Here is a 10,880-nt window from a genome sequence, read left to right as displayed (position 1 = left end):
AAAAGAGCCCGTCCCTGCGAAGCCCTGACCCGGAAGCCGGGGAGGTCAGCGTATGCGCTGACCCCCGCCGCCCCCTCTTAGCAGCAAGCATCGGAGATTCCTACTGCGGTCCCCCTATGATACATTTAGGGGATACTTAATATTTGCGGCTAAACCCCGAAGATTTAGCCGCAAATATGGTTTGATAAATGGCCCCGTCAGACACTGTGTGCGGCCCCCTCTCACAGCTACTAAGTTTTGTCAATGTCTATTGCATGTCTAAAGCTGTGTACACACGGGGGAGATATATCGCTCAGTGTCCAGAGATGGTCGCTGATGAAAGGGAATCTCTGCCCGGGGAGCCGCAGAGGGAATCAACTGGTCGCTGGGCAGGAGATACTGCCCATGTATCAGGCAATGTCCCTGATAACACATTTATACCTGCTGCAATCCCTCCAACCGATGGGCTACACATTGCTGGTGTACATGCAGTCAGCGGGAACTATAGATGCGCAGTAGCCCCGGTACCGCACATGGCGGGTACAGATTCCTTCCCCCTGTCCTGCAGTGTGATCCCCACTAATTTCAGTATGTTTCCAGGTTGGTACATACCAATAACGTGTTCACCGTGTAAGACCTGGCATATCCACACATATCAGACATTTTGTCCTATTCTGGGTGTCGGGAGCTCCCTTAGAACTGCGACATGTCGGCTGCAAAGTGCGCTGTACCGACGGATATTGTGGAGGCAAAGTCACCAGGTAAGCACTGCGTTTATCGCAGTATAGGATATATTATCACACACGTGTACTGCTGTTATATAATGGGCAGTATGGGGATATATTATCACACACGTGTACTGCTGTTATATAATGGGCAGTATAGGATATATTATCACACACGTGTACTGCTGTTATATAATGGGCAGTATAGGATATACTATCACACACGTGTACTGCTGTTATATAATGGGCAGTATAGGATATATTATCACACACGTGTACTGCTGTTATATAATGGGCAGTATGGGGATATAGTATCACACATGTGTACTGCTGTTATATAATGGGCAGTATGGGGATATAGTATCACACATGTGTACTGCTGTTATATAATGGGCAGTATGGGGATATAGTATCACACACGTGTACTGCTGTTATATAATGGGCAGTATAGGATATATTATCACACACGTGTACTGCTGTTATATAATGGGCAGTATAGGATATATTATCACACACGTGTACTTCTGTTATAATAGGCAGTATGGGGATATAGTATCACACACGTGCACTGCTGTTATATAATGGGCAGTATGGGGATATAGTATCACACACGTGTACTGCTGTTATATAATGGGCAGTATAGGATATATTATCACACACGTGTACTGCTGTTATATAACGGGCAGTATAGGATATATTATCACACACGTGTACTGCTGTTATATAATGGGCAGTATGGGGATATAGTATCACACACGTGTACTGCTGTTATATAATGGGCAGTATGGGGATATAGTATCACACACGTGTACTGCTGTTATATAATGGGCAGTATGGGGATATATTATCACACGTGTACTGCTGTTATATAATAGGCAGTATGGGGATATATTATCACACACGTGTACTGCTGTTATATAATGGGCAGTATAGGATATATTATCACACACGTGTACTTCTGTTATAATGGGCAGTATGGGGATATAGTATCACACATGTGTACTGCTGTTATATAATGGGCAGTATAGGATATATTATCACACACGTGTACTGCTGTTATATAATGGGCAGTATGGGGATATATTATCACACACGTGCACTGCTGTTATATAATGGGCAGTATAGGATATATTATCACACACGTGTACTGCTGTTATATAATAGACAGTATGGGGATATAGTATCACACACGTGTACTGCTGTTATATAATGGGCAGTATGGGGATATAGTATCACACACGTGCACTGCTGTTATATAATGGGCAGTATAGGATATATTATCACACACGTGCACTGCTGTTATATAATGGGCAGTATAGGATATATTATCACACATGTACTGCTGTTATATAATGGGCAGTATAGGATATATTATCACACACGTGTACTGCTGTCATATAATAGGCAGTATGGGGATATAGTATCACACACGCGCACTGCTGTTATATAATGGGCAGTATAGGATATATTATCACACACATGTACTGCTGTTATATAATGGGCAGTATAGGATATATTATCACACACGTGCACTGCTGTTATATAATGGGCAGTATAGGATATATTATCACACACGTGTACTGCTGTTATATAATAGGCAGTATAGGATATATTATCACACACGTGTACTGCTGTTATATAATGGGCAGTATGGGGATATATTATCACACACGTGTACTGCTGTTATATAATGGGCAGTATGGGGATATATTATCACACACGTGTACTGCTGTTATATAATGGGCAGTATGGGGATATATTATCACACACGTGCACTGCTGTTATATAATGGGCAGTATAGGATATATTATCACACACGTGTACTGCTGTTATATAATAGACAGTATGGGGATATAGTATCACACACGTGTACTGCTGTTATATAATGGGCAGTATGGGGATATAGTATCACACACGTGCACTGCTGTTATATAATGGGCAGTATAGGATATATTATCACACACGTGCACTGCTGTTATATAATGGGCAGTATAGGATATATTATCACACATGTACTGCTGTTATATAATGGGCAGTATAGGATATATTATCACACACGTGTACTGCTGTCATATAATAGGCAGTATGGGGATATAGTATCACACACGCGCACTGCTGTTATATAATGGGCAGTATAGGATATATTATCACACACATGTACTGCTGTTATATAATGGGCAGTATAGGATATATTATCACACACGTGCACTGCTGTTATATAATGGGCAGTATAGGATATATTATCACACACGTGTACTGCTGTTATATAATAGGCAGTATAGGATATATTATCACACACGTGTACTGCTGTTATATAATGGGCAGTATGGGGATATATTATCACACACGTGTACTGCTGTTATATAATGGGCAGTATGGGGATATATTATCTCACACGTGTACTGCTGTTATATAATGGGCAGTATAGGATATATTATCACACACGTGCACTGCTGTTATATAATGGGCAGTATGGGGATATAGTATCACACACGTGTACTGCTGTTATATAATGGGCAGTATAGGATATATTATCACACACGTGTACTGCTGTTATATAACGGGCAGTATAGGATATATTATCACACACGTGTACTGCTGTTATATAATGGGCAGTATGGGGATATAGTATCACACACGTGTACTGCTGTTATATAATGGGCAGTATGGGGATATAGTATCACACACGTGTACTGCTGTTATATAATGGGCAGTATGGGGATATATTATCACACGTGTACTGCTGTTATATAATAGGCAGTATGGGGATATATTATCACACACGTGTACTGCTGTTATATAATGGGCAGTATAGGATATATTATCACACACGTGCACTGCTGTTATATAATGGGCAGTATGGGGATATAGTATCACACATGTGTACTGCTGTTATATAATGGGCAGTATAGGATATATTATCACACACGTGTACTGCTGTTATATAATGGGCAGTATGGGGATATATTATCACACACGTGTACTGCTGTTATATAATAGGCAGTATGGGGATATATTATCACACACGTGTACTGCTGTTATATAATGGGCAGTATGGGGATATAGTATCACACACGTGTACTGCTGTTATATAATGGGCAGTATAGGATATATTATCACACACGTGTACTGCTGTTATAATGGGCAGTATAGGATATATTATCACACACGTGTACTGCTGTTATATAATAGGCAGTATGGAGATATATTATCACACACGTGTACTGCTGTTATATAATGGGCAGTATAGGATATATTATCACACACGTGTACTTCTGTTATAATGGGCAGTATGGGGATATAGTATCACACACGTGTACTGCTGTTATAAAATGGGCAGTATAGGATATATTATCACGCGCACTGCTGTTATATACTGGGCAGTATAGGATATAGTATCACACACGTGTACTGCTGTTATATAATAGGCAGTATAGGATATATTAATACACACGTGTACTGCTGTTATATAATAGGCAGTATGGGGATATAGTATCACACACGTGTACTTCTGTTATAATGGGCAGCATAGGCTATATTATCACACACGTGTACTGCTGTTATATAATGGCCAATATGGGGATATATTATCACACACATGTACTGCTGTTATAATGGGCAGCATGGAGATATAATATCACACACGTGTACTTCTGTTATAATGGGCAGTATAGGATATATTATCACACACGTGTACTGTTATAATAGGCAGTATGGGGATATATTTTCACACACGTGTACTGCTGTTATATAATGGGCAATATGGGGATATAGTATCACACACGTGTACTGCTGTTATAATGGGCAGTATGGGGATATATTATCACACACGTGTACTGCTGTTATAATGGGCAGTATGGGGATATAGTATCACACACGTGTACTGCTGTTATATAATGGGCAGTATAGGATATATTATCACACACGTGTACTGCTGTTACATAATGGGCAGTATAGGATATAGTATCACACGTGAACTGCTGTTATAATGGGCAGTATGGGGATATATTATCACACACGCGTACTGCTGTTATAATGGGCAGTATGGGGATATAGTATCACACGCGTGTACTGCTGTTATATAATGGGCAATATAGGATATATTATCACACACGTGTACTACTGTTATAATGGGCAGTATAGGATATATTATCACACACGTGTACTGCTTTTATATAATGGGCAGTATAGGATATATTATCACACAAGTGTACTGCTGTTATAATGGGCAGTATAGGATATATTATCACACACGTGTACTGCTGTTATAAAGGGCAGTATGGGGATATATTATCACACGTGTACTGCTGTTATAATGGGCAGTATAGGATATATTATCACACACGTGTACTGCTGTTATAATGGGCAGTATAGGATATGTTATCACACACATGTACTGCTGTTATATAATGGGCAATATGGGGATATATTATCACACACGTGTACTGCTGTTATAATGGGCAGAATGGAGATATAATATCACACACGTGTACTTCTGTTATAATGGGCAGTATAGGATATATTATCACACACGTGTACTGTTATAATAGGCAGTATGGGGATATATTTTCACACACGTGTACTGCTGTTATATAATGGGCAATATGGGAATATAGTATCACACACGTGTACTGCTGTTATAATGGGCAGTATGGGGATATATTTTCACACACGTGTACTGCTGTTATAATGGGCAGTATGGGGATATAGTATCACACACGTGTACTGCTGTTATATAATGGGCAGTATAGGATATATTATCACACACGTGTACTGCTGTTATATAATGGGCAGTATAGGATATAGTATCACACACGTGTACTGCTGTTATAATGGGCAGTATGGGGATATATTATCACACACGCGTACTGCTGTTATAATGGGCAGTATGGGGATATAGTATAACACACGTGTACTGCTGTTATATAATGGGCAGTATAGGATATATTATCACACACGTATACTGCTGTTATATAATGGGCGGTATAGGATATATTATCACACACGTGTACTGCTGTTATATAATAGGCAGTATGGGGATATAGTATCACAGGTGCACTGCTGTTATATAATGGGCAGTGTAGGATATATTATCACTCACGTGTACTGCTGTTATAATGGGCAGTATAGGATATATTATCACACACGTGTACTGCTGTTATAATGGGCAGTATAGGATATATTATCACACACATGTACTGCTGTTATATAATGGGCAATATGGGGATATATTATCACATACGTGTACTGCTGTTATAATGGGCAGAATGGAGATATAATATCACACACGTGTACTTCTGTTCTATAATGGGCAGTATAGGATATATTATCACACACGTGTACTGCTGTTATAATGGGCAGTATGGAGATATATTATCACGCACGTGTACTGCTGTTATAATGGGCAGTATAGGATATATTATCACACACGTGTACTGCTGTTATAATGGGCAGTATAGGATATATTATCACACACGTGTACTGCTGTTATAATGGGCAGTATGGGGATATATTATCACACACGTGTACTTCTGTTATAATGGGCAGTATAGGATATATTATCACACACGTGTACTGCTGTTATAATGGGCAGTATAGGATATATTATCACACACGTGTACTGTTATAATAGGCAGTATGGGGATATATTATCACACATGTGTACTGCTGTTATAATGGGCAGCATGGAGATATAATATCACACACGTGTTCTTCTGTTATAATGGGCAGTATAGGATATATTATCACACACGTGTACTGTTATAATAGGCAGTATGGGGATATATTATCACACACATGTACTGCTGTTATATAAAGGGCAGTGTGGGATATATCACACACGTGTACTGCTGTTATAATGCACTGACGCTATGATGCTCTGCGCGGTGCGACTCACACCCATGTCTTGCACTGACGCTATGATGCGATGCGACTCACACCCATGTCTTGCACTGAGGCTATGATGCTCTGCGCGGTGCGACTCACAACCATGTCTTGCACTGACGCTATGATGCTCTGCGCGGTGCCGCTCACACCCATGTCTTGCACTGACGCTATGATGCGATGCGACTCACACCCATGTCTTGCACTGAGGCTATGATGCTCTGCGCGGTGCCGCTCACACCCATGTCTTGCACTGACGCTATGATGCTCTGCGTGATGCGACTCACACCCATGTCTTGCACTGAGGCTATGATGCTCTGCGCGGTGCCACTCACACCCATGTCTTGCACTGAGGCTATGATGCTCTGCGCTGTGCCACTCACACCCATGTCTTGTACTGACGCTATGATGCTCTGCGCGGTGACCCTCACACCCATGTCTTGCACTGAGGCTATGATGCTCTGCGCGGTGACGCTCACACCCATGTCTTGCACTGAGGCTATGATGCTCTGCGCGGTGACCCTCACACCCATGTCTTGCACTGAGGCTATGATGCTCTGCGCGGTGACGCTCACACCCATGTCTTGCACTGACGCTATGATGCTCTGCGCGGTGCCGCTCACACCCATGTCTTGCACTGCCTTCTATTCTGCTCCGCAGCCAATCAGTACCTGATCCGGTTACTAGAGGACAAAGGGACCGTATCCTTCCAGCCACTGACAGAGGAGCGCCTGCAGCTGGTGTTTGAGGTGCTGGATAATCTGACTCCACGTCTGGGGGTCTTCTCCCGCGTTCTAGCCCTCATCAGGGCCGAATTACATGGTAATAACCTTGGGGTGATACAGGGCCTCAATGCTTAGTGTTCATTCTAGGATGTCTTTAGGGCAGGGTGCCCCACAAGTCCCCCCCCCCCACACACATTACTTTGCAAGCATTCCCCCCTCCCCATCACTGAGCAGGCATTCCCTTCCAATAACATGACGGGGGCAGGGGGCACCTGGTAAAGCTGATACTCCACTCAGTAGATGTGAGTGGCGGGATGTGTCTGGAAGAGCTGACACCACTCTCAGTAGAGGTGAGGGATGTGGCTGGAAGAGCTGACACTACTCAGTAGAGGTGAGTGGTGTGGCTGGAAGAGCTGACACTACTTAGTAGAGGTGAGGGATGTGGCTGGAAGAGCTGACACTACTCAGTAGAGGTGAGTGGTGTGGCTGGAAGAGCTGACACTACTCAGTAGAGGTGAGGGATGTGGCTGGAAGAGCTGACACTACTCAGTAGAGGTGAGTGGTGTGGCTGGAAGAGCTGACACTACTCAGTAGAGGTGAGTGGTGTGGCTGGAAGAGCTGACACTACTCAGTAGAGGTGAGTGGTGTGGCTGGAAGAGCTGACACTACTCAGTAGAGGTGAGTGGTGTGGCTGGAAGAGCTGACACTACTCAGTAGAGGTGAGTGGTGTGGCTGGAAGAGCTGACACTACTCAGTAGAGGTGAGTGGTGTGGCTGGAAGAGCTGACACTACTCAGTAGAGGTGAGTGGTGTGGCTGGAAGAGCTGACACTACTCTCGGTAGAGGTGGGCGATGTGTCAGCGAGGCGGGATGTGGCTGGAAGAGCTGACACTACTCTTGGTAGAGGTGGGCGATGTGTCAGCGAGGCGGGATGTGTCTGGAAGAGCTGACCCTACTCTCGGTAGAGGTGGGCGATGTGTCAGCGAGGCGGGATGTGTCTGGAAGAGCTGACCCTACTCTCGGTAGAGGTGGGCGATGTGTCAGCGAGGCGGGATGTGTCTGGAAGAGCTGACACTACTCTCGGTAGAGGTGGGCGATGTGTCAGCGAGGCGGGATGTGTCTGGAAGAGCTGACCCTACTCTCGGTAGAGGTGGGCGATGTGTCAGCGAGGCGGGATGTGTCTGGAAGAGCTGACACTACTCTCGGTAGAGGGGAGAGGTGTCAGCGAGGCGGGATGTGTCTGGAAGAGCTGACCCTACTCTCGGTAGAGGTGGGCGATGTGTCAGCGAGGCGGGATGTGTCTGGAAGAGCTGACACTACTCTTGGTAGAGGTGGGCGATGTGTCAGCGAGGCGGGATGTGTCTGGAAGAGCTGACACTACTCTTGGTAGAGGTGGGCGATGTGTCAGCGAGGCGGGATGTGTCTGGAAGAGCTGACACTACTCTCGGTAGAGGTGGGCGATGTGTCAGCGAGGCGGGATGTGTCTGGAAGAGCTGACACTACTCTCGGTAGAGGTGGGCGATGGTCAGCAAGGCGGGATGTGGCTGGAAGAGCTGACCCTACTCTCGGTAGAGGTGGGCGATGTGTCAGCGAGGCGGGATGTGTCTGGAGAGCTGACACTACTCTCGGTAGAGGTGGGCGATGTGTCAGCGTGGCGGGATGTGTCTGGAAGAGCTGACACTACTCTTGGTAGAGGTGGGCGATGGTCAGCAAGGCGGGATGTGGCTGGAAGAGCTGACCCTACTCTCGGTAGAGGTGGGCGATGTGTCAGCGAGGCGGGATGTGTCTGGAGAGCTGACACTACTCTCGGTAGAGGTGAGAGGTGTGTCAGCGAGGCGGGATGTGGCTGGAAGAGCTGACACTACTCTCGGTAGAGGTGGGCGATGTGTCAGCGTGGCGGGATGTGTCTGGAAGAGCTGACACTACTCTCAGTAGAGGTGGGCGATGTGTCAGCGAGGCGGGATGTGTCTGGAAGAGCTGGCACTACTCTCAGTAGAGGTGGGCGATGTGTCAGCGAGGCGGGATGTGTCTGGAAGAGCTGACACTACTCTCGGTAGAGGTGGGCGATGTGTCAGCAAGGCGTGATGTGGCTGGAAGAGCTGACACATTGCTCTGAGTTCAGCAGGGTGTCGGCTCTTCCAGTGGCGGCCCACCCCTTGCTCAGTGCTGACCTCCTCTGATGAGTGTCTGTCGGCTCATCTGACAGCCGCATCCTGTCCCCACCGCTCTCAGCCTATCAGGGCGGCACAAGGCGCAGCATACTACTAAAAGGGGCAGGGCACAGTAATGAGTAAAACAACGGACAGAGTGCCCCATACTGCAAAATACACCTAGTGGGACCAGTAAATGCTGATACCCCCATACAGTATCAGGGATTTGTATATGTTCAGGTCGTGGTCGTGGCGTCACATCCAAATATACATAGCTGCTTGTCTGTGATGTCCTACAGCCATTTTTTATGGGGAGTCGTGTATCTATGGGGCTAAGGAGGTGCAGACGGAACCTTCCCAAGTTCTCACTGCACTGTTATAGTAAATCATGGGGTGCAGATGGTGCAGTCACTGGGGTATACAGTCCTGGTGACCGCTCACTCTCAGGACACGTGTAATACAGACAGTCCCGGCGTCCCCTCACTCTCAGGACACGTGTAATACAGACAGTCCTGGTGACCGCTCACTCTCAGGACACGTGTAATACAGACAGTCCCGGCGTCCCCTCACTCTCAGGACACGTGTAATACAGACAGTCCCGGCGTCCCCTCACTCTCAGGACACAGGTAATACAGACAGTCCCGGTGTCACCTCACTCTCGGGACACGTGTAATACAGACAGTCCCGGTGTCACCTCACTCTCAGGACACAGGTAATACAGACAGTCCCGGTGTCACCTCACTCTCGGGACACGTGTAATACAGACAGTCCCGGCGTCCCCTCACTCTCAGGACACGTGTAATACAGACAGTCCCGGCGTCCCCTCACTCTCAGGACACGTGTAATACAGACAGTCCCGGCGTCCCCTCACTCTCAGGACACAGGTAATACAGACAGTCCCGGCGTCCCCTCACTCTCAGGACACAGGTAATACAGACAGTCCCGGCGTCCCCTCACTCTCAGGACACGTGTAATACAGACAGTCCTGGTGACCGCTCACTCTCAGCACACGTGTAATACAGACAGTCCCGGTGTCACCTCACTCTCAGGACACGTGTAATACAGACAGTCCTGGTGACCGCTCACTCTCAGGACACGTATAATACAGACAGGCCCGGCGTCCCCTCACTCTCAGGACACGTGTAATACAGACAGTCCCGGAGTCCCCTCACTCACAGGACACGTGTAATACAGACAGTCCCGGCGTCCCCTCACTCTCAGGACACGTGTAATACAGACAGTCCCGGCGTCCCCTCACTCTCAGAACACGTGTAATACAGACAGTCCCGGCGTCCCCTCACTCTCAGGACACGTGTAATACAGACAGTCCCGGCGTCCCCTCACTCTCAGAACACGTGTAATACAGACAGTCCCGGTGTCCCCTCACTCTCAGGACACGTGTAATACAGACAGTCCCGG

At 46.1% G+C, this 10,880-nt stretch overlaps 1 protein-coding gene across 3 annotated transcripts in view; it reads left to right on the top strand.

Moving 5' to 3' along the window:
• Window positions 1-438: 438 nt before the first annotated feature.
• LOC146009500 (uncharacterized) overlaps window positions 439-10,880 on the top strand; it is a 274,590-nt gene continuing 264,148 nt past the window's right edge. For all 3 annotated transcript variants that reach the window (XM_083149935.1, XM_083149936.1, XM_083149933.1), the window contains exons 1-2: window positions 439-740; window positions 7,248-7,409. In XM_083149935.1, the coding sequence (XP_083006061.1) occupies window positions 686-740; window positions 7,248-7,409 (217 nt within the window). In that variant the 5' untranslated portion in view covers window positions 439-685. The remainder of the gene's footprint in view (window positions 741-7,247; window positions 7,410-10,880) is intronic.

This window comes from Crinia signifera, chromosome 6 (assembly GCF_055691185.1).
Source record: "Crinia signifera chromosome 6, ASM5569118v1, whole genome shotgun sequence".
NCBI lineage: Eukaryota > Metazoa > Chordata > Amphibia > Anura > Myobatrachidae > Crinia > Crinia signifera.
The sequence above is the reverse complement of the archived record's forward strand: the minus strand, read 5'-3'. Positions and strand labels throughout refer to the sequence as shown.